Source organism: Sus scrofa, chromosome 3 (genome assembly GCF_000003025.6).
Source record: "Sus scrofa isolate TJ Tabasco breed Duroc chromosome 3, Sscrofa11.1, whole genome shotgun sequence".
NCBI classification, from domain to species: domain Eukaryota; kingdom Metazoa; phylum Chordata; class Mammalia; order Artiodactyla; family Suidae; genus Sus; species Sus scrofa.
In genome coordinates this window covers 28,663,739-28,688,948 of record NC_010445.4, presented here as the reverse complement: position 1 = coordinate 28,688,948, position 25,210 = coordinate 28,663,739, and the positions used below count along the sequence as shown (strand labels likewise).

Genomic DNA, 25,210 nt, shown 5'->3' with positions numbered 1-25,210 from the left:
TAATCTCATGACAGGACGGAGACTTTTTCCCCAACAAGATCACTAATAAAAACAGCATATGTTAGAAAACACATATATTTCTTTTCCTTTCTTTCTTTTTCTACTTTTTGGCTGTGCCCACGGCATGCAGAAGTTCCTGGGATTGAACCCACACCACAGCAGTGACCACGCTGGATTCTTAACCTGCTAAGCCATCGGAGAACTCCGAGTATTTCTTCTTGGAGATGCAAACTTTGAAAATGAGGAATGGGGGACATGAAATGAATCAATCTGGCAAAAACTAAGAAAAAGTCAATGCTGATCTCAAGGCCAGATAAAGAGAACAAGCAGGGGAGAGAGGACAAGGGAAAGAAGGTGTCAGAGAGAGAAAAACGAGACACACTAAACTCGAAAAGCGAAGCACAGAGGGGCGGAAAGCAGCAGAGAGGAACGAGATGACAGAGACAAACCCTCGGTCTGGGCGAAACGCGGGCAGGAGGGCAGGCAGGGGAGCTGAGGCAGGAGGGGAGCGCGGCTGGGGCGGAGGGTGGGAGAGAAGTGGGGGAAGCAGAGAGCCAGGCATTCTGCAAGCGTTCCTCTTGAGAAAACACAGAAGGCTGGAATTGTTAAAACATGGGTAAACACCACCAAAACTTAGCAATGAAAAAAATGCATTCACCCCTCCCAGAATGTTTCAAGGCTAGAAATGCTTGAAAATCTCTTTGTTTCACTGTCACAGGAAAATACCCTCACTTCCTGCTGTATAGTGCAGTGTTGTGGCTTTTTCCATCACCAAAGTCACTCAGCATTATTTCCTTACCTCTCCACCCTGTATCTTTCGTAGATAAATAATAATATCTACCATTTATTAAGTAGTTCCTATATGCCACATACAATTCTAAATACCTTCCATGGATCGGCTCATTTATTAATTCATACATGTATTTATTTATTTCTGGTTGTGATGTGCTGTGGCTTGATGCGGGTGGGATCTCAGCTCCCAGACCAGGGATTGAACCCAGGCTGCAGTGGTGACTGCGTCAAATCCTAACCCCAAGACTACCAGGGAACCCCCTGGATGGGTTCATTTAATCTCTGTGATGTGCCAATGAAACAGGCCTGTTTCACAGGCCTCCTCATCATCAGCACCATGGCCGAGGAGGAAACAGACACAGAGAGGTTACCTGTCCCATATCACACACCTCATCTTCCTTTCTTTCTTTCCTTTTTTTTTTTTTTTTTTTTTTTTTTGCTTTTTAGGGCCACATCTGCGGCATTTGAAGGCTCCCAGGCTAGGGGTTGAACCACCGCCACAGCCACATGGGATCCAAGCTGCATCTTTGACCTTTACCATAGCTCATGGCACTTCCGGATCCCCAAGCCACTGAGCGAGGCCAGGGATGGAACCCACAAGCTCTTGGTTCCCAGTCAGAGTCATTTCCAATGCATCACAATGGGAACTCGCATTTTCTTTTAATTAAAATGAAAAAAAATTTTACTCAGAGCCTTCTGCTTAAATTAGCAATTAAAGTTTGACTAAATGGGATAAGAACTTTACAGGATGAGAAACAACAACATCAAAGGTGGTCCCAAGAAATGGGCCATGAAATGCAACAGCATTTCTGTATCTGCATTTACATTACAAAGCAGGACTAGAATTTCAGAAGGCATTTAGACTCTCTGTGAAGATTAGGATAACTTTCCAGAAATATACCTGTGTTCACTTACTTTTCTAAAAAATAAGTGTGGGAGTTCCCGTCGTGGCTCAGTGGTTAACGAATCCGACTAGGAACCATGAGGTGGTGGGTTCGGTCCCTGCCCTTGCTCAGTGGGTTAACAATCCGGCGTTGCCGTGACCTGTGGTGTAGGTTGCAGACTCAGCTCGGATCCTGTGTTGCCGTGGCTCTGGCGTAGGCCGGCAGCTACAGCTCGGATTAGACCTCTAGCCTGGGAACTTCCATATGCCGCTAGAGCGGCCCGAGAAGTCACAAAAAGACCAAAAAATAAATTAATTAAAAAAATAAAAAATAAGTGTGTAATTTTTATACCTACAAAAGCTAACACCTGCTTATTTTAGGAAATACAGAAAACCATAAACAGGAAGGAAAAAAATCATATCTAAAACATTCAGTGATAAAAACATGATGCTTCCTTTCAGTTTGATTTCTATATAAAGTTTAAAAAAATAATGCTAGTTATAAAGGAATCTTACTTTGTATCTGTGTCTTACACAAAATGTTAAAGATATAAACACTTTATGTAAGTTCCCTTGTGGCACAGCAGGTCAAGGACCCAGCATTGCTGCAGCTGTGGCACAGGTCGCAGTTGTGGTGCAGGGTTTGATCCCTGGCCTAGGAACTTCCACATGTCACAGGTACAGCCAAAACATTTTAAAAATTTTTGAAAAATAAATATTTACTATCTTTTAATAAACTTCAACTATTTTTAAAATGGCTACCTATTAGGGAGTTCCCAATGTGGCTCAGCGGTAATGAGCCCAACAGTATCCATGAGGACTTGGGTTCTATCCCTGGCCTCACTCAGTGGGTTAAGGATCCAGCGTTGCTGTGAGCTGTGGTGTAGGTTGCAGACACGGCTCAGATCCTGTGTTGCTGTGGCTGTGGTATAGGCCGGCAGCTGTAGCTCTGATTTGCACCCCAGCCTGGAAACTTTCATATGACCCAGGCACAGCCCTAAAAAGACAAAGAAAAAAAAAAAAAAAAAGGCTAGCGAGACACATAAATATTCACTAAACATTCTTACCATTGGACATTCAGATTTTTGCTGTTTCCACTTCATTCAAGAATTTCCAGAAATACTACCTTAAATACCTCACTCATTAAAGAGATACTGCTGAAGACTACAATCAGAATGATATTTTAAAACCCTAATTAGAAAACTGCTCAGTTTAACCTAATCACCTGACCTGATAAGCAGGTAACAGACTGCCCTCCGTCACACATTACCGCCTGCTTCGGTCCCCTCGAACATCTGTGTGTCTGCCTGGACTATGCAATGTCAAGCAGCAACTGTCTGCCCTTATGAAACAGACATTCTCTCTGAATGTCATCTTGAAAATGACTTATCCTCAGCCTAGAATTCTTTTCCGTGGTCGGCAGTAAGGGACAGTCGTAGTAACTGTATCTCGCGCTCCACGGATTAATTACAGCACTATTGCAACATGCCAGCAAAAGTTCCTCAGAACATATTAGCACCAAGACAGCAGGGTACTAAACTAGTGAACCCCCCAAATTCCCCGAATGAGACTGACACCTTGCATACGAATGCATGTTTACGCTCAAGCTAAAGCCACGGATACATACCCCTCTGACCACCTAAACTGAAAGAGGAGCAGGATGGGCCAAAGTCCATCTGTGCTTGTCCTTCACTTACCAAAGGCACTGAAGAGCTGGTAAAGGTCGCTGGTTTTCCATTCCTTGGGGAAGGTCACGTGGAGGACATGGTCGCGTTTGGGCTGCACTACAAGACAAATTTTTGATAGAGCGTTGATCGCTAAAAAGTGAACAAAAGCCTGGGGGTTCTGGGATGAAAGAGAGCCCACTCGAACTTGGGGAACCACCGTGAAGGCCTCGTGATCACCCCTAAAAGTACTCCTGGGATTGGAAGGACACCCCCATTGGAGCCGAGGCCTCATACTCTGACACCTGATAGAACCTACAACAATTTGAACTTGAGCAATTCTATGCAAAACCATTTTTGCTCATGCAAGTTCCTGCCAACAATTATTTAAAGGGAAAAAAAGAAAAAAAAAAAAAGGCGGCTCTGTTCAATCTGTTCAAGAAGTTTCACTACCCATTTAACTGTCTCCTTTTAATCTAGCTATCCACATGTTTATTTAGCTTAAAGAAAATAATAATGCACTGTCCAAATTAAACAGACTATGTCTGAGTAGCGGCAGTCCTGAGTCACGATCTTGTTTGCTAATCCCGGACCCACCACTTAAGTGCTTGACTCTGAGCGAGAGACCTGACCACACCCAAGCCACGCGTGGTTATAAATCTTATATAAATCGGGAGTGACGCTATGCCGCCTACAGAACTATAGTGAGAAGCACAGATTTAAACACAAGCCTAATGTGGAGTGCAATTCACCAGGTCCTCAAACGATCACTGCAGTGATCAGTATCATCAGATATAAAGTATAGTTTGTCCACTTCTACACGCCAACGGCATATATGAAGGCAAAGAAACCAAGGCTAGGAAAACAGCCATGGGAAAGAAAAGTCAGAAAAAGAAGCAACCACCTCCCAAGCAGACTGGCTCTCTGAGGTTTCCAATGACCAAAAAAAAAAAAAAAAAAATTCAACCCACTGAACTTAAATATATACACACTCAAATAATTGGAAAAAAGAAAATGTACTGCTATGGACATGGATGGCGAGCACATCCTAAAATCTATTATATATAAATGTATAGGAAATGAATTTAGAGTTCTGAGTGAAAATGAAATAATGAAGACTTCTTTTTAAATTCAACTCATGTACAGACTGGAAAATGTAAGTCAAGAGATGAGTTAATCAAGGCCCAAGGGTAACATTAACTTAAGCATAATATTCATATCAACCACAAAATCACTGCCTATTTTTAAATGAATAAAGGTCTTTCTTCAGTAATACTTTTCCTGTTATCCCTTCCAGACCACACACTTAAGTGTGCAGCATCGATGAGAAAATAAAAATGCACTTACAGTCTGGTCCTTCCAAGTTTAGATAGGGAATATCCATGACTCTCATAAGAAACAACCTACCAAAGGAAAAGAAAAATGGGTAATGGATGAATTTCTATTAAAAAAAACAACAACAACCTGATACAGGCATCTATTACATTTTTTGTAGAAGCTTCTTAACTATATTACTCTATTTTTAAAAATCACTTTAAAAGGTCTTAAGATTCTCTTCAGAATTTTTTTAGAGCTAAATATTTATCATAAATAGAAAACAAACAAACAAACACAACACCTGGGATCCCTAACACCTACAACAGTTCCTGACACTCGGTAGCTCAGTCGCTACTCAATATAGTTTGTTAAATTTACAAACTGTAAAGTTAACCCCTATGGACTGGTGTTTTGTGAGCTGAGAATGTGTCACTGGTGTCTTTTTTTTTTTTCTTTTTTTTTTCTTTTTACCGAAATGCAGTCAATGGATGAATACTAATCTTACTGGGTGAATTACACAATCTTAAAGAAGTGACTGTCTCAAAAGCGCATGTCATTACCATCATTTAAAACATATTAAAAGCGCAAAGCAAAATAATCTTTGGTATTCAAACAGGAAGAAAACAACCTTATCCCATGGATACAAACCATAGCAGTCATTTTATGTATACTTTCCAAAATGGATACAAACACACTTTTTAAAGAGCACTTTTAAATGACAACTCTCCAGAATGCCATTCAATTTGCCTTTATTTGCAAGATTACAGACAAAGCATCAGACCGTCTGTTGTTCGTAAGATGATTTTAATGAGTTTTATTTAGATAACGACATATTGTGCGTTTCTGGTAGGGACTGCATTAGCCAACAAATTAAAAAGACCATCCAAGTGCCCAACAAGCAATTAGTTTGGCTTCACTGACCCGCAATTAAGGCGCATGATTACCAGGCATTCAAAAGCCAGGCAGGGCATGATCTAGTTTACAAATGGAACCATCAGCCTGAATAACACTGTTCTGTTAACGCCAGAAAAAACGAAGTCATGATACTCTGCGGTTTGAGAACTTGTTGCCTAGCCTACAATTTAATAAACCAAATCCTCTGGCTAAGAAACCAAATTTATTTTTAGGTCACTAATTTAGGCCCAAGTGTACTACTCTGGTTCTGGTAGCTGGTTTACTCAATTTGATCAATAGTGCCTGCAACGCCAGCAGACAATACATAAAACACATAAAGCTCCTGTCACATAGTAGGTTCCCCATGAAAGGAGCTGTTATTACTACTGACAACCAGAACCTGAAAAGTTAGTCCTGGGTTAGAAGGATCAGTATTTTTATGCATTATATGATTTTCGATTCCCCACTTAGTAAATTTAGACATAGTCCCCAACCTCTAAAAACCAAATATAAAAAAAAAAACTTTCGTTAAAAGTAAAAGGCCTGGGAATTTTCATGTGCTGTGGGTGTGGCCATTAATTAAAAAAAGAAAAGTTAAAGGAACAAGAGTTCTCTTGTGGCATGTGGGTTGTGGGTTAGGATCTAGCATTGTCGCTGCAATGGCTCAGGTCACTGCTGTGACATGGGTTCGATCCCTGGCCTGGGAAATTCTACATGCCGTGGCCAAAGGCAAAAAACAAAGTTAAATAAACACATCGAGCACCATAAAAATAATTTAAAATTTGTATCCAAATTTCAAGAGAATAAAACCTGAATTGACAAGATGGTCATTGCTATACCGTCAAAATTCACCAATAATCAAAATCAACCTCCAGAGTCAACAATATGTAGGGGTCAATAAATTATAGTCCATCATTTCAACAGGATGTTAAACAATCAAAATCAGCTTCAAGAGGAAGTTCCCCATGGCGCAGTGGAAACGAATCCGACTAGGAACCATGAGGTTGCGGGTTCGATCCCTGGCCACACTCAGTGGGTTAAAGATTCAGTGTTGCTGTGAGCTGTGGTGTAGGTCGCAGATGCGGCTTGGATCTGGCATTGCTGTGGCTGTGGCACAGGTTGGCAGGTATAGCTCCGATTCGACCCCTAGCCAAGGAAGCTCCATATGCCGTGGGTATGGCCCTAAAAAGACAAAGAAAAAAAAAATTAACTTCAAGATAATTTCTGAAAACTTCAAAACATCAGTTCATTGTGATACAATTTTAAGTGTTAAAAAAGCACAGGGAGTTCCCACAATTAAACACTGGAAACGAATCCAACCAGTATCCATGAGGACTAGGGTTGGACCCCTGGCCTTGTTCAGTGGGTTAAGGATCCAGCATTGCTGTGAGCTGTGGTGTAGATCGCAGACGTGGCTCAGATCTCACCTAATGTGGCCGTGGTGTTGGCTGGTGGCTACGGCTCCAATTGACTCCTAGCCTAGGAACTCCCAAATGCCGCTAGTGTAACCCTAAGAGGCAAAAAAACAAAAAACAAAAAGCACAAAATTTTATATTATGTTCACAGATCTATAAAACAATGACGTCATTAAACCAAAATAAAAAATATTCCCCCACCCCTCCAAAAAGCTTTGTTTTTGAAAATTCCTTTTACTACTATTTTTCTAAACTTAAAAAATAGAGGGGGAGGAATCAATTAGGAGTGTGGAATTAAAATATACACATTATTATATATTAAAGAGATAACCAGCAATGGTCTACTGCATAGCACAGGTACCATATTCAAAATCTCATAATTACCTAATGGAAAAGAGTCTACATATATATGTCTGTGTGTGTGTGTGTGTATATATATGTAACCAAATTACTCTGCTGTACACTGGAAACTAACATAACATTGTAAGTCAACCATACTGCAATAAAATATTTTTAAAAAGAGAAAAAAGGAAATAAATAATAAAGGCTACCAGAACTAAGAAGCCCAGAAGAACTAACTAGAGATATCTAAGAAAAAAATCCAGCTGAAAATGCCAGTTGAATCAAACTTGAGTATCCTGAGCACTAGCTCACCTGCCCTGCGGGAAAGGACTATAAAGTCAAATCACAGGTTTAAGTCTGCAATCGCATCATTTCTTTTCATTTCTTTTCTCTCTCTCTCCGTTTTTTTTGTTTTGTTTTGTTTTGTTTTTTTTGGAGTGGGGGAGCATGCCAACAGCATATGGAAGTTCCTGGGCCAAAGACTGAATCCAAGCCACTGCAATGACAATGCCAGATCCTGAACCCACGGGCCACAAGAGAACTCCTATTTCTTCTTGAAATATTGTTTTTCTCGGAGTTCCCATCATGGCTCAGCGGTTAGCAAAACTGACTAGGAACGATGAGGTTGTGGGTTCGATCCTTGGCCTTGCTCAGTGGGTTAAGGATCTGGCATTGCCATGAGCTGTGGTGTAGGCTGCAGAAGGGGCTCGGATCCCGCGTTGCTGTGGCTCTGGCGTAGGCCGGTGGCTACAGCTCCGATTCAACCCCTAGCCTGGGAACCTCCATATGCTGTAGGAGTGGCCCAAGAAATGGCAAAAAGACAAAAAAAAAAAATATATATATATATATATACACACACATATATATATTGTTTTTCTCTTAAAATCACGTGGCCTCAACGAGTTTAGAAAAACCTACTGTCCTATAAATACAAACAGGGATGACACTTAAGAAGCAGACTTCCCAGAGCTCCTGTCACGGCTCAGCAGTGACAAACCCGACTAGTAACCATGAAGACGTGGGTTTGATCCCTGGCCTTGCTCAGCGAGTTGAGGATCTAGCATTGCCCTGAGCTCCGGTGTAGGTCAAAGATGCAGCTTGGAACCTACACTGCCATGGCTATGGCGAAGGCCAGCAGCTGTGGCTCTGATTCAACCCCTAGCCTGCATCCATATGCTGCAGGTGCGGCTCTTTAAAAAAAAAAGTCAACTTCTCAATTCTCTCACCATGCGAAGTCAGGTTCGTTACCACTGAGCCTCTACAGGAACTCCTTTAAAATTTTTTAGGAGTTCCCATCGTGGTTCAGTGGAAATAAATCTGATGAGTATCCATCAGCGTTCCCTGCGTGGCTCAGCGGAAATGAATCTGACTAGAAACCATGAGGTTGCAGGTTCAATCCCTGGCCTTGCTCAGTGGGTTAAGGATCTGGTGTTGCTGTGAGCTGTGGTATAGGTCACAGACGCAGCTCGGATCCCAGGTTGCTGTGGCTCTGGCGTAGGCCGGCAGCTGCAGCTCCAATTGAACCCCTAGCCTGGGAACCTCCATATGCCGCTGGTGTAGCCCTAAAAAGACAAAAGGAAAAAAATTTTAAAGATACCTTTTGTCAAGCATTCTACTGGCTATTTGTTCCCTAATATTTCTTCTGGGTTCTAAGTATTATCTCTGCTGAGATAAGTACAAACTTATTCTCAATTAAAACACTTGAAAAATTTTTTTTAAAGTTAGTTAATCCTAAACTACCTCATTGGCTTGCTCAATATTTTAACCAAATAGAAACTCCTTTCAAGTGAATATTAATAACCCTTCTCACCCATCCCCTCATCTCCATCTTCAGGTCTGGGCTCTAGAAGGAAGCGAGTCACCCCACGCCCTGGAAGAACACGAAAGCCGACTGTGTGTGTGATTTGGCAGCCTGCACCCCGTGCAGTTGGGAAACCGATTCTAAAACCGTAGCTGAGCGTCCGTGGAATGGAACCAAAGTAAACTGGCCGAGGGCCTCCCTCCCTGCTTAGGCCAGACGGTTTGCAGGCCACTGCTCTGGAAGCCTCCCTGCCCTTTTGAAAGAAAATTAAAACATCTCATTGTATGCACACCTCACACAAACCGGCCATCACACTGACTCGCTGGAAAGATTTGACAAAATGCCTCACGTGTGGATCAGCTGACCGGACGATTTTCATTTTAACATGTGAGGAACTGCACGAGGCAAGCCAAATGCCAGTTAACACAGCCAAGGACGTCCCCTCGCTGTGAATCACAACGAAAAGCGCGCTCTTCCAGGCCTTCCATCTGCAGATATCAAAAAGCCACTCGGACCAGTGCTTGCACGAAACCTTATTTCTATTTCAGGGAAGAGGCGCAACAGCTGTCATTGGCAGAAGATGCTCAAGCCCTGGGTCACGTTCCTCCAGGCCTCCTGGTGGAATATTCTCTCTGCACTCATTCTCAAATGGACAGACACTAACTCTGTCAAAGAGCAAAATGAAAATTCCCATGTGATTCAAGGGCCAATTTCACACCAGGATTCGACCCTAAAAAACGGCATGACTCAAGTTCACATTCTAGATGCCATAAAACAAAGGTTACCCTTTTGGGCACCTGTCAGGTTTTGAACGGTCGACGATTATACGGGTGATGCTGCTCCTCTCAGCTTTCCGACCTGCCTGGAAAGACCCAAGGGTACAGCACGGCGAGCTCCGGGGTGTTGCCCTCAGCAGCCTGCATGGCTTCAGCTCAGCATCTTCCCAGGCTCCGTACAAAGCCTTTAGGTCCAGGAGTTCCCGTCGTGGCGCAGTGGTTAATGAATCTGACTAGGAACCATGAGGTTGTGGGTTTGGTCCCTGCCCTTGCTCAGTGGGTCAAGGGTCCGGCGTTGCCGAGAGCTGTGGTGTAAGGTCGCAGACGCGGCTCAGATCCTGCGTTGCTGTGGCTCTGGCATAGACTGGTGGTTACAGCTCCGATTGTACCGCTAGCCTGGGAACCTCCATATTCCGCGGGAGTGGCCCAAGAAATAGCAAAAAGACGACCAAAAAAAAAAAAAGCCTTTAGGTCCAAAAACGCCAATGACCTCTGCTGCGTGTCTGCTGTGTGGCAGGCAGAAAAAGCCATCTGCTGACATCCTTTTCCGACCAGGGTGGTGTGACACTTGACCCAGACTGTGTGAGAAGGCTGTCAGTCACAGAAGCACTTCATTTCAGACACAAAGCTTCTTAGGAGCCTTAACCTGGAGCACTTAGCAAAACGCGTTTCCCCAGACCAGCAAAATCGGCAGTCAGAGAGAAACACAAGGTCCCCAGGCCCCACCTAAGCCCTTATAGACTCAGAACCTGGGAACAGAGACTCACGGGGTTCACAGAAAAAAAGAGTATGTTCCAGGCTGTGTTCACTGCCGTGATGGACGATTCACTGGTCAGCTGGATAATAATGCCTTGGGCCAACTTCTCCAAAAAAAAATATGAGTCTTAATGACTTGTTTATAGTAAATCATGCTGGCTTAGAAAAACACAAAAGTGTTACCACAAACACCAAAGACCACCTCAAAATCCAGGAGGCAAAGCCATAAGGCTTCTACCACTCCCTGAGACCAGGAGGTTAACTGTGGTGAGAAACTTAAGTTCTCTGCAAGAGATAACGTGGGGGAAATTATTACTGACAGCTATTTTTCTCTTTTTTAAGAAGAAAGTAAAAAAAACCAAAAAACTTAAACTACTTTCTTGGCAATTCATTGGCAAAAGTCCAACCTGTTTCTGTGACTTGGCCACAAGTCAATGCCTCCAGCATCGCAAAGGTTAGCCACTGATGGAGCACTCAAAGCTGGCCAACACTGGAAGGAGGAACACGCACACACAAAGAATCAGACCTCTCCAGCCGTATCAGAATTCCCTGACCTTACCAGTGAGGTTCAGACCCAGATTCTGACGACCACAAAACACACGAGGCAGGTCCAAAGAAGTTCACTAATATCAAAGGTTATTCTTTGATGACACAATAGCTTGCCTTGGACTCTGGCTTATCTGAACCATTCCCTGGTCGTCCAGTGAATAAAAAAGGATTGCACAACAGCGCCAGTATTAACCCACATAATGCAGCCACCGTGCTGAAGACAACAAAAAGCTGATCTTCAAAATGCACACAAGAAGTCCTGAAGGCGAGTCAAAAGTACTTTGCACAGAGGCTCACGCCTCTGGGAACCAAAAAGACCATTACAGTTCTTCACCACTCGGCAGGACCCAGTCTCTGCATAAAGTCAACAATTCCACTCAGAAATGACAGAAAACACTGAGTTTTGCTCTGGCAGCACCCCGTTCTCCCACGCTGTTAACGTACGGCAGGCAGAGGAAGTGAATCGGTGAGGAGCGCTGGGGGCCGCTTTGAGAAGCAACTGGCAAAAGCAGGAACGCTCAGGGCCGTCCAGGGAACGTGTGTCTGACACGAGGCCCAGCACAAACGACGGCTTCCTAAGTGGACCAGGACAGATCCACCGGACAAACCATGTCAGTGATGTGATGCTGACCACGAGTTCTAACATCTGTTGAAAAGTCCCATTTTTAAGTCACAAAATCACATAACAAGGATGATCTCAATTAGTAAATAAGAGCTAGGAGTTCCCGTCATGGCTCAGTGGTTAATGAACCAAACTGGGATCCATGAGGATGCTGGTTTGATCCCTGGCCTCGCTCAGTGGGTTAAGGATCTGGCGCTGCCATGAGCTGTGATGTAGGTCGCATCTGGTGTTGCTGTGGCTGCGGCTGTGGCTGGCAGCTGCAGCTCTGATTTAAGCCCTAGCCTGGGAATTTCCACATGCTATGGGTGTGGCCCGAAAAAAGAAAAATAAATAAATAAATGCAAGCTAGAAAACACACTAATGGGAAATTCACTAAAATGACAGTTCCCCCCCCCCCCCCCTTTTTGGCTGTTTGGACTTATGAGAGCATAATCTGAGTTTCAATCAGGAAAAAATATTTTATTTGTTAAGAGTCCAAAGTGCCTAACTAAAATCACAGTATTTATCACATTCGGCCACACTGGATCCTCTGGAATCTGCAAGACAGGCAGAGAAGTATCCGTCATCACACAAGGAATGAGGCAGCAGGTCTGACCCAGTCCGGCGGCTCACCCGTGGCCAAGACGGGAGCACAGACGGGCTCAGATCAGACCTAAAGCTGCCCCCGCCTCTGCTGGGTACCCCTCACATCAGGCTTCTGACCTGAGCTCTTTTCAAAGCCTCCATGGGAAACAGTGAGTACGGAGTCCCGGCAGAAGCCTCGAAGGGACAAATCCAGATTTTGGTCCTGAATCACCTCTAGGGTATGTAAGTGAAGCAAAGAGTTCCCCTTGTGGCTCAGTGGGTTAAGAACCTGACATCGTGTTCGTGAGGATGCAGGTTCGATTCCTGGCCTCCCTCAGTGGGTTAAGGATCTGGCATAGGCCATAGGCCTGCAGCTGCAGCTCCAATTCATCCCTGGGAACTTCCATGTGCCGCAGGTGTGGTTGTAAAAAGAAAAATATATATAAGTGAAACAAGATTTCAGGATATAAGTAAAGATTCTAGACATGAGTTTTGTTTGTTTTGTTGGCGATGCTCTAAGAGCTAATTAAACTACAGCTACGTGTGATGGGCACACAAAGGGCTACCTGGGCGGCAGGCCTTCTGGTCACACCTGCCCCCCACACCACAGTCACCATCAGGAACAACCAGCGAGTTGGCACGTCTCAAGGTTGAGTGAGACACCGAGGTGTCCGAGTACGAGCGCGTGGTTTCCGTCGGGCCAGATCTGTATGCCACATGCAGGCTGAGTGATCCCAGGATCGTGGGCTATTACGACATATCTTCGGTGAGGACAGCAGCGTTACTGCAGCCTCTTGCCCGCGAGAAAGGAAATTCCTCAAGCCCCCAAACTGTTCATTCTTCCTTCTAGAAACTGGGTATTTCTTTCAATGAGTGAAAACTGGCAACTGTTCACCTGCGTCCATCAAGACGACCCTTCTCTCCCCTAAAAAGATGTGCCGCAGAAAAGAGACTGCCAAGTAAAACCGCACTCCTCTCGCGCCACTGGAGACCGGGAGACAGAAATGCCCAGGAAAACCTAATCTCAACACGAGGCAAGCAGTGAATTAATTTGTACCTCACCCCGACTCCCAAGCCGTCCAAAGGAAAATTGAGCCCTTTAATGACGGCCAGCTCTACTGTACTTGCAAATGGCCTTGGTGTTTCCTTCAGGGCACAGCAGTAAAAGCTCTTCATAAGAACCACGTATGCCAGGGCTCATCATTATACATCGTTATGCGCTATAAAGAACTCATTTTATCATCCAGGGTAGGAAGTATGCAGACATCTCTCACAAAATAAGCTCATTTATTTTGCTCACTAAAGCTCTTGTGTAAAATAAGAGGGCGCCCGCTGGCTGGAAGGGCGTTTAGTGTGGCACCAGCTATTTTCATTTCACTCGGGGGGGGGGGGCGGTGCATGCAACTTTCAATCTAGTCACTTGATGTTTTGACAAATAGAGCATTACCTGACATTTGTCCTGAAGCCAACTCACGCCCTGTCTTTGTTTTTGTTTTGTCTTTTATTTATTTATTTATTTATTTTGTCTTTTTGTCTTTTTGCCATCTCTAGGACCACTTCTGTGGCATATGGAGGTTCCCAGGCTAGGGGTCTCATTGGAGCTGTAGCCACCGGCCTACACCAGAGCCACAGCAATGCGGGATCCGAGCCGCGTCTGCGACCTACGCCACAGCTCACGGCAATGCCGGATCGTTAACCCACTGAGCAAGGCCAGGGATCGAACCCACAACTTCATGGTTCCTAGTCGGATTCGTTAACCACTGCGCCATGACGGGAACTTCTCTCTTAAATAGAGATAGAATGCAAGAAACAAGGGGGGGGGGGCAGGGGGAAAAAAGAAAACCAGCAGCTTATTTAAACAGTTTCCATCAAACGAACCAGATCAAATTCCATCAAATAAAAGTGTTAAACTAAACACTGTACAAAGGCAACGTCGACAAGGCCTGTGAAACAGCAGCTTGTACAACGCCAGAGGAACATGCCCCATACAACCCAGGGGTCAAGGTCAACATCTTTTAGAAGCACTGCTCAGGCCAAACACCGAGAAAGAAATCTTTCAAAGACACCTGCACTGTCTCTGAAGAAAATGTACAGCTAACGGCAGAACGGACTCTTTAGAGGCTGTTGCTGTGCAGGAAAAATTCATTCTCTGTTGAGGAAAGACCTGGGTGACCCCCGACTGCTGTTTCTGGGGCCCTGAACAGACAGCCTCCGCTCTCGAATGGGGACATGATCATGTGCCCCCAGGGCTTTTGTCAGAAATTAGTCAAAGGGGGGAAATGCCCTGAACCAGGGAAGAGGGTCCATGCAGAGGATATTGCGTTGCTCGCCTAAGTTTCTGAGAGCACACGGCTAACCCCTGAATCATGTAAATTAACTGCTGAACAGTCTTGGTGGAGTTCCCTCTGGTGGCTCAGTGGCAGCAAACCTGACTGGTATTCGTGAGGACACAGGTTTGATCCCTGACCCCACTTAGCAGGCTGAGGATCCTGTGTTGCCGTGAGCTGTCGCGTAGGTCGCAGACGCGGCTTGGAGCCAGCATTGCTGTGGCACAGGCTGGCAGCTGCAGCACTGATTGGACCCCTCAGCCTGTGAACTTCCATATGCCATAGGTGTGGCCCCAAAAAGCAAAAAAAGAAGGAGCCTTTTGATAAAACCACAGAAGCAGCTTGCCTGACAAATCTTTTGGCAAATGAGATCGCAAGGCAGAAGTTATATATAAGGCAAGATTAGCTTAAGGCAAGCACGCCCTTCCCTGAAGAAGCCAACAACCAGTTTGGAAACAAGAACGAGTTCCCAGTCTTAAGAAACCTCACACTAAAGCCTTCAGGATATTTTAATGTGCCCCAGACTCCCCTTGTCTCTGACCTTTGTGAAAATCAGTGTACCAACGTTCAGGATAATCAGGTCAAGCCAACAATGGAGAGTCTTTCTATCCCAGTAATTTGGAGACCCCAAGTGAAATGAACATGACTCAGGGAAAAACTAAGGGCTTTGGTTAAGGGGGATGAGGATAAAATACATCTCATGTACCAGGGAAAAACAATACAGTCTGTAAACTAGGACGAACTGGCTTCAAGTCTTCTGGAATCAGGGAGGTTGCTCTCAGCATTTATGACTGTATGAGTTTTACTCCTCCTGGCAGCAGACTCCAAAATCTGCACCATCTTGGAGTTTCCAGCGTGGCGTAGCGGAAATAAATCCAACTAGAAACTATGAGGTTGCAGGTTCAATCCCTGGCCTTGCCCAGTGGGTTAAGGATCCGGTGTTGCCCTGAGCTGTGGTGTAGGTCACAGATGCGGCTTGGATCCTGTGTTGCTGTGGCTGTGGTGTAGGCCGGCAGTTGCAGCTCCGATGAGGCCCCTAGCCTAGGAGCCTCTATATGCCACAGGTGCCGCCCTAAAAAGACAAAGAGACAAAAAAAAAAAAAAAAAAAACCAAAAAAAAAAATCTGCACCACCTGGAAGAGGTTGAGAATGGACTCACTATGAAAAGGCTTACTCCGCAGACTCTTAATAATAAGGAAGCAGCGTCCACAACAGTTCTAACTGGTTTACAGTGAGTGCAGAGCGCCACTCCCTGTCCCTGGTTAGAGACCTATTCAAGACTCCGTACCTAGGGGATGGAGGATATGGCTCCTGCATCCAAGCACCATTAAAGCAAAACTAAAGGACAGGTGCTACCAAGTTCTGGGGGAAGCCAGCCCATGGCAAAGAAAGAGTCCCACAGTCACCACTGCTATTATCTGCCTCTGTCCTGCCTCCCCTGACTTCCTCGTTCTGACATCGCCAGGGGCTCCTGGGGAAAGGGATGTACATGGCACAGATGCTCCTGGTGGCAGACATACAGAGGAAGATGTGTGCTTCACGCCGCTGCTCACCAGCCACAGAGCCTCAGCAGCAGCCCGAGGCTCAGCACACACGAGGGCACCAATACACATAGCCTGTATTTTCTTCCCCTCACGCACGATGCAACCTCGAGTGAGATCTTTTTAATGAAGATACAAAGACCGTTGTGAAGTGTTTTCTTTTTCTTTTTTTGCTTTTTAGGGCTGTACCCGTGGCACATGGAAGTTTTCAGGCAAGGAGTTGAATCAGAGCTGCAGCTGCCGGCCTACCCCACAGCCACAGCAACGCAGGATCCAAGCAGTGTCTGCGACCTACACCCCAGCTCACGGCCTCACAGGATCCCCAATCCCCTGAATGAGGCCAGGGATCGAACCTACATCCTCATAGATACTAGTCAGATTTGTTTTCTACCAAAAAGATTTCACTGGCATCACACACGTCTGCCTCTTTCCTCCTGTCAACACAGAGACACTGTCACCCCAGGATGTGAGCTAAGTACACACCCCCTGATTTGTTTATCTGCCACCGTCCCCAGTACCAGGAAAAACTAATTATTCATGTTATCTTCTTGCAAGTTCACTGTGGTGACAGCCACGGTCACGGCCACACTCTGCACACCCACTCCATGCCATGAGCTAGTCCTGGCAGATGGGAGGTCCCCAAGCTGGATGGTCACCCCCTCTGCCTCATGGACAGACGCGCAGACCCAGCCTCAGAAAGGAAACCAGCTGCCGCCCCCCCCCCACCTCCACGGCCCTGCTGACACCACCCCCTCCTCAGGCCTCCAGGTTTCTGTGTCCAGGAAGTGATCTCAACCCAAGACAGCAACGCAGCTAGAAAAGGGCTCCATCGTTTTAACAGATTAAAAATCTCAGTGAAGCCATGAGCTGCTCAAAAAAGAACAGCTCACAGAAGGACAAATTTACAGAGCTGGAAAAGCAGATGAGAGGTTTCGCCTGGGCTGAGGGGAGTGGGGAATGGGGAGTTACTGCCCAATGGATACGTAGTTGGTTTGGAGTGAAGAAAAAATTCTGGAAATAGATACTGGTGACGGCTACCCAATACTGTGCACGCAATTAATGCCATTGAACTGTACACCCTTAAAAATGGTTAAAATGGCAAGGTATATGTTACATAAATTTCACCGTAATTTTTAAAAATTCATGTCATTTTTCATGCTGTAAAATTTGTTTGTGACGACTGTCGTATACCTATAAATGTAATAAAATCATTAAGTAAGGAAAAAAATTCATGTCATATACCTCAAACCACCGAACTATACACTTTAAATGGGTGAACTGCATGGTATGTAAATATATAATTATTTACATTTATAATTATTCACCGTATATTTATTGCATGATAGAGTCACATGTTTATATGTGAATAAAGCTGTTTAAAAAAATAAAAGGGGGAGTTCCAGTCATGGCACAGTGGTTAACGAACCCGACTAGGAACCATGAGGTTGCAGGTTCGATCCCTGGCCTTGCTCAGTGGGTTAACGATCCGGCGTTGCCATGAGCTGTGGTGTAGGTTGCAGACGCAGCTCGGATCCAGTGTTGCTGTGGCTCTGGCGTAGGCTGGTGGCTACAGCTCTGATTGGACCCCTAGCCTGGGAACTTCCATATGCCGCGACAGCGGCCCAAGAAAATGGCAAAAATAAATAAATAAATAAATAAATAAATAAATAAAATAAAAGGGAGTTCCCGTTGTGGCACAGTCGTTAAGGAACCCGACTAGGAACCATGAGGTTGCGGGCTTGATCCCTGGCCTCACTCCATGGGTTAAGGATCGGGCATTGCCATGAGCTGTGGTGTAGGTCGAAGGATCCTGTGTTGCTGTGGCTGTGGCGTAGGCTGGTGGCTACAGCTCCGATTCGACCCCTAGCCTGGGAACCGAGGGTGCGGCCCTAGAAAAGACAAAAAAAAAAAAATTTTTAAATAAAAAAACAACATAAAAAAAAGGAGTTGCCGATGTGGTGCAACAGGATCAACAGTGTCTCTGCAGGGGCAGGGATGCGAGTGCCAGCCTGGCACAGTGGGCTAAGGATCCCACGTTGCTGCAGCTGTGGCATAGGCTGCAACTCCAGCTTGGATTCGATCCCTGGCCCGGGAACACTATATGCTATGAGAAGGCCAGTAAAATAAATAAATAAGCAAATATAAAAAGAAGCAGCTTCCAATGGCTCACTTCATAAATGCTCTTTCTTTACTTTCCTCTCCCAAAGCCTGAGGAAGAACCATACACCTCAAAGGGGAAAAACAACAAGTAAAAAAAGGCAGCACATTCAAATCTCCTCCCTGAACACCATCTGGTTATAAGCACACTTCCCCCTCTCCTTCCCTCTTCTGATCAAGGCTCATCATTAAATACAAAGCCCTACTTACAGGGGCTGCACGGCACCAAAGGTATAATGACACGGTATCTTCTAGCAAAACAAAAAGCTCTTCATTTCCTCCCAGCATCTGGTCAAAGAAGCATAAATGTCCCCACAGCATAAATGTCCCCACAGCATAAATGTCCCCACAGCAGTGACAATGTGCCCATGACATTCCAGGCCCTGTGCATTTGAGCTGCATTCTCCCATTCCCCTCCCCCCCCATGGCAACCCCATCAAACGAGGACCCATGTTCTCAGTTATGGATGAGGAAGCTGAGGCCTGGAGAGGGTGATGCCCATAGTGGCTCAGGTAGAAGGAGTGCCCTGAGATTCAAATCCAGGTATCTGAGCCAGAGACCAGGACAGCTCTCTACGCACTACCTCATACCCTCAAGTGAAGCAATTCTACTGGAGAAATGAATCAAGTGACTTTAAAATGTGAAATGCAAAAGGGATTAAAGACCTAAACATAAGGCCTGATACTATAAAACTCCTAGAGGAAAACACAGGCGGAACGCTCTTTGACATAAATCACAGCAACATCTTGTTTGATCTACGTCCTAGAATAACGACAATAAAAACACAAATAAACCAATGGGACCATTAATTAAACTCAAAAGCTTTTGCACAGCAAAGGAAACCGTAAACAAAACAAAAGGACAACCCATAGAAAGGGAGAAAATCTTTGCAAATAATGCAACAGATAAGGGCCTCATCTCCAAAATATACAAACAATTCATACAACTCAACAACAAAAAAACAACCCAATCGAAAAATGGGCAGAAGAACTAAATAGACATTTCTCCAAAGAACACATACAGACAGCCAGTAGGCACATGAAAAGATGCTCAATATCACTAATTATCAGAGAAACGCAAATCAAAACAACAATGAGGTGCCACCTCACCCCAGTCAGAAGGGCCATCATTAACAAGTCTACAAACGACAAATGCTGACGAGGGTGTAGAGAAAAGGGAACCCTCCTGCACTGTTGGTGGGAATGTAAATTGGTACAACCACTATGGAAAACAGTACAGAGGTTTCTCAGAAAACTACATACAGAACTACCAGCAATCCTACTCCTAGGCATACATCTGGACAAAACTGTAATTCAAATAGACAGGAGCACTATTCACAAGAGCCAAGACATGGAAACAAGCTCAAAGTCCATCTACAGATGAATGGATTAAGATGCAGTCCATATACACAATGGAACACTACTCAGTCACAAAAAAAAGACTGAAACAATGCCATTTGCAGCAATGTGGATGCAGCTAGAGATTCTCTTACTAAGCAAGTCAGAAAAAGACAAATACCATATGATATCATTTACATGCGGAATCTCAAATATGACACAAAGGAACCAACCTACAAAACAGAAACAGACTCAAAGAGGGGAGAACAGACTTGTGACTGCCAAGGGGGAGAGGGAAGGAGATGGGATGAACAGGGAGTGTGGGGATGGTAGATACGAACCCCTCACTGAGAATGCATGAGCAATGAGGTCCTACCGTACAGCAGAGGGAACCATATCCTGTCTCTTGAGATAGACCATGATGGGAGATACCCTAAGAAAGGGAGTGTGTGTGTGTGTGTGTGTGTGTGTGTGTGTGTGTGTGTGTGTCTGACTGGGTCACTTTGTTGTACTGCAGAAACCGGCACGACACTTTAAATTAACTACACTTTAATAAAAATTTTTCAAAATTAAAAAAAAAAGATGTGAAATGCAAATGGAAACCAATTAGGTGGCGTCTTGAGACTCTCATGCCTGGGCCTTACCAACAGCACAAACTGTGCCGGAGCTCTTGCATTTGTTGGGAAGTTGGGATCTCATGAGGATCTCACTGTAACAATGGACTTAACCGATACCCCAGCTGAACAGAATGTCCATAAGGACACATTTGATCCATCACTCTAAATGCTAAAATCCAAAGGTGAGCGCTGGGAACCAGAACCGATGAGCCACGTCCTCTGGTTATCGCAGCACCTCTGCTCTTCTGTACGAGGAAGGACAGAGAGGACAGAGAAGGCTAGGGGAGGGCCTCTCTCTTGAGAGACAATCGGGTCTGCACTTTCTGACACATGGGCCACCTGCACCACACAGCTCAGCAGGACGGGCCGCTGCTGGTAAACGGGGCAAACAAGCGTGGTCCCAGTGAAAGACAGGAGGCTCGGGGCTGATCTCGAGTATCTCGTTTTCCTATCGTCCTGCAGGTTGACATCTCGCTGGTGTTAAATAGGAAGCACATGAAACCTGGGAGAGGAACCTGCGGTCAGCTCTCCATGGAGGAAACAGAAGACAACACGAGTGTCCTTTATCTCAGGCGCCGTCACCTCTGCGAGGACGCTGTCATATATACCTACACCTCCTTCCGTACACTGCTGAGTTCACCTGAGTAACAAGACGTGATCGAAAGCTCCACATCAAAGCAGTCCCGCTTCCAGTATGTACCAGCCTGACACACTTCATCATGGCCTGATTTTTCATACGCAAGCGCTAAAAACACGAGTACAAGAAAAGCGGACACTTCATACGTGTTCCCCTTTCTTTTTTTTTTTTTTTTTTTTTTTTTTTTGTCTTTTGTCTGTTGTTGTTGTTGTTGTTGCTATTTCTTGGGCCGCTCCCGCGGCATATGGAGGTTCCCAGGCTAGGGGTCGAATCGGAGCTGTAGCCACCGGCCTACGCCAGAGCCACAGCAACGCAGGATCCGAGCCGCGTCTGCAACCTACACCACAGCTCACGGCAACGCCGGATCGTTAACCCACTGAGCGAGGCCAGGGATCGAACCCGCAACCTCATGGTTCCTAGTCGGATTCGTTAACCACTGTGCCGCGACGGGAACTCCGTGTTCCCCTTTCTACGTCCGCAGGGTGACAAATGTTCTTCTTTATTAGGAAACTCAAAACATAAAAAAACACATCCTGCTACCACATCGCCTGTTTTGAATCTCTCAGCGTGTTATGTTCTCTTATCTTTCAAGGAAGGGAAATAAGATATGCTGGCCACCTACCAAGTTCTGGGAGCTTTCATCAAAGTCCTGCTGCGGCTCATGCGGCCTTTCTAATGTTCGTGGAAGGTGAACGGTTCCATCCCATTTTACAGAGGAAAAAACAAACAAACAAACAAATTGTCTCCTGGCGTGTCTCCTCCATAGCTCAGAAAGAACGTGGGGTGGTGTCACCCCAGAAAGACCCCGATTTCTTCAGAAAGCCCGTACAGATTCGGAACACCTGTGCCAGCACGCGGCCGCTCTCCTGTGCAGCGAAGCACAGGCAGGGCTTCCTTCTCACTCCCACGGCTTGGAGATTAGCCAAAATAAGATACATGCTTATTTCCTTCCTCCTTCTAAGAACTGAGGTAAATAGAAAATGACCTTCCCCCAAAACCCGTCACAAAAGGTTATCTAGGAGAGAGTGCAAGGTGTCTTCAGAAACAGATGACTGTTAATAAGAAGGCAAAAAGTCTGATTTTGTGCTTTCTGTGGTGTTGTAAAAAGGAAACACAGATTATTTTTAGCTCCTTCCAGCCTAAAAGGATTTGACCAAAGGATCTTCTCTACGTCTGGTTTTCCATGCACTGATGCAACTGACCAAGGTCATAAAAAAAGGGAAACAATTTCCTGAGCAGAGAGTTCACGACAGACAGGAAAAGCACAGAGCACGTGGCCTGTCATTGGCAGTGGTCTCATCTGGATTTCCATCGCTCAGCAATCTTAGGACTTTCATTCTGATTCCAAAAAGGACAGGAGAAATACAGGAGGTGCCCAGGCCATGAAAGAGACAACCGACATCATGCAAAGTCCTGCTGAAACATTCTCCTGGACAAAGAGGGTTCAGGAAGCACCATGTACTGCATTCAGTCTTTGCATTCTGCTCAAACACCAGCTGTCTCTGGAGTTTCTCAATAGTTGGCTCAATAAAGTTTCCCCCAAAGGCACACTTAATGTGGCTAGATGCTAACTTAGGGTTATGCAGAAAGAGGTGTGGAGGGGTGAAGTTTATCTCCCCTCAAGGTTGACTTCTTCTTCTTTTTAGTCACATCCATGGCATGTGGCCAGAGATCAAACCCTCGCCACAGCAGTGACACCACCAGATTCTCAACCCACTGACCCACCAGGGAACCCCTCAAAGTTTACTTTTTTTTTTTTTTTTTTGTCTTTTCAGGGCCGCACCTGAGACATATGGAAGTTCCCAGACTAGGGGTCGAGTTGGAGCTACAGCTGCCAGCCAGAGCCACAGCCACAGCCACAGAGGACTGAGCCTGTGACCTACACCACAGATCATGGCAACACTGAATCCTTAAACCACTGGGCGGGGACCAGGGGTCGAACCTGCTGAGCCACGATGGGAACTTCTACTTTTTTTTTAAGGTTTACTTTTTAAACAAAAATCTGGTAAGAGCAGAACAAAATGTTATCTGCATATATAAGTGGTCTAATGTCCATTCAAATTTACATTAGGACGATGCATATACAATTAAGAAAAGCTTACAAATTTTTCTAAAACCAATCATTTGAGACAATGTTGATGGCAATTGTTGGATGTTCTTCTATGAGGTCAATATTAACACAGAAAGAGACATCAAAATAAGCAACTGCTTTTCCACTTTCTAAATGGATTAAGAATGGACGGCTGTGGGAGTTCCCATCATGGCTCAGAGGTAATGAACCCACTAGTGTCCACGAGGGCTCGGGTTTGATCCCTGGCCTCGCTCAGTGGGTTAAGGATTCGGCATTGCCATGAGCTGCGGTATAGGCTGGCTGCTGCAGCTCTAATTCGACCTGGGAACTTCCGTGTGCCACAAGTTTGGCCCTAAAAAGACCAAAAAAAGAAAAAGAAAAAGAAAGAATGGGTGGCTGTACTTGACGAAGCTATTCCAATATAGAATAAAAATAGTCCTTATTTTGCATTTCAAATCCTGATGGAATTTCTTTTTCCCTTCAAAGATGAACACAATATTCTTCCTTCACAGATGGGGAAAAACAGAGCAAAAACCAAACTGGGCAAGAATTTTCAGTGCAATATCACAGGAAGATTCCTGTATCCTCAACTATTTCTGGAATGCATCTAGGTTTCAGAAAAAAAAAAAAAATCTGAACGGACACAAGTCCCAACTTAACAGGAAGTACACACACAAGCTGCCCTTCCTCAGATTTACAAACACCAACGCTGCCCCGAAAATTAGAGTTGAGAGCCAAGAAAAGCCTGTTTTGAACTGGATAGTAGCAAGAACTCAATTGTTAGCGGAATTAATTTTGCCCACAGAAAAACGCAACTTACTTGTCGATATGTGCGACACTGGTACCCAACCCTCTGTGAAAGATGTTTTGAAAAAGTGCAACACGTGTACCTCTGAACGTCCACAGAAAACCGGAAGTAAACAAAACCTGAAGCAGCCGTGGTAGGATACCATGCACTCATCAGACTACCCAGATTCCCAACCTGCAGGGATCCCGATGTTCTGAAGGAACATGTCTCTGCAGCATGTGACCTACGCACAGGCGCCGTGACATCCGTATTTCTACAGCCGCGGAGGGAGACGGTGTTCTCACTGCGAAAGCGCAGCCGGAAACGTCAAGGGCGGCGTATGACCGGAGGAAACGAGGCGACCGGCCCGACAAGGCAATGGGTCTTTCTCGCAGGGGCGGTGATCCGGGCGGGCGGCCCCTGGTCCGTGTGGCTCGCCCAGAATCTCCTAGAACCAACCGCGTGAAGAGAGCTGGGGGAGAGATGAAGGCTTAGGCCTCTGGCTCGGAGCCCGCCCGTGGCTGGCTTGAGGGTCACATCCATAACGTGAGTCTCGACGGTGCCAAGAAAGCAACAAGCCGTACTTTGAAGTAACAATCTTGAGAGTCTTTGAAAAGGCTCTGAGCTCAGACATTTCCCTAAATCACACTGACTTCGGCCAACAATGAGGGGCTATGAGCCAGCTTTTCCTTCATTGGAACCATTCGGAGGCGGGCTCAGAACGCGATGGCAATAAAACCGTCACAGACGGGCTTAAAAGCCACTTGGGGGACCGCGATCTTCTTAGAAAGAACACTATTTAGGCAGATAACAACACAAGCACAAACAATAATCTCGAAGGGAAAGCTCGAGAGGGGTGGGCCAGGTCTGACTGCCACACAGACACACAGACCCAGGCTCCCTCGTGGGTCATTTACATTCCAAAACCACCAGGTCTTCGTCTTGGAAGAGATGCATTACCTTCAGTATCGTTTTCTTTCTTTTTTTGTCTTGAAGCAAAAATATTTAATACATTATTTTCGAAAAAGTCAATTTCTATTTTTCAAAAGACATCTGAGTCACCAGAGAGGAGAAATAGCCCATCTAAAAATGCCCTCGACCCTCCCATTACCCCTAATTGACATCCCAGACACTGGGGGCTCCTGCACGGAGAGAACACTGGGGGCCTGGGACCCTGTTACTTACTTGTTAAAAAAAGGTTCAATGAGTTTGGATCTGGCAGACACATGAATTTTTGGAGGACTAAGAAAAGAACCTAATGAAGAAAAGAAGCAGAACATTATACACGGTCAGGCAGACAAAGCCTGAAAAATATATTTAAATCAACAGCATGGTTCAGCACGGGTAAAAGGTACTCGTAT

General features: G+C 45.3%; 1 protein-coding gene across 3 annotated transcripts in view; it reads right to left on the bottom strand.

The window, feature by feature from the left end:
* PARN (poly(A)-specific ribonuclease) overlaps positions 1 to 25,210 on the bottom strand; it is a 185,699-nt gene that overhangs the window by 113,558 nt on the left and 46,931 nt on the right. For all 3 annotated transcript variants that reach the window (XM_021086564.1, XM_021086561.1, XM_021086563.1), the window contains 3 exons: positions 25,035 to 25,104; positions 4,687 to 4,742; positions 3,373 to 3,459 (listed from right to left, as the gene is read on the bottom strand). In XM_021086564.1, the coding sequence (XP_020942223.1) occupies positions 3,373 to 3,459; positions 4,687 to 4,742; positions 25,035 to 25,104 (213 nt within the window). The remainder of the gene's footprint in view (positions 1 to 3,372; positions 3,460 to 4,686; positions 4,743 to 25,034; positions 25,105 to 25,210) is intronic.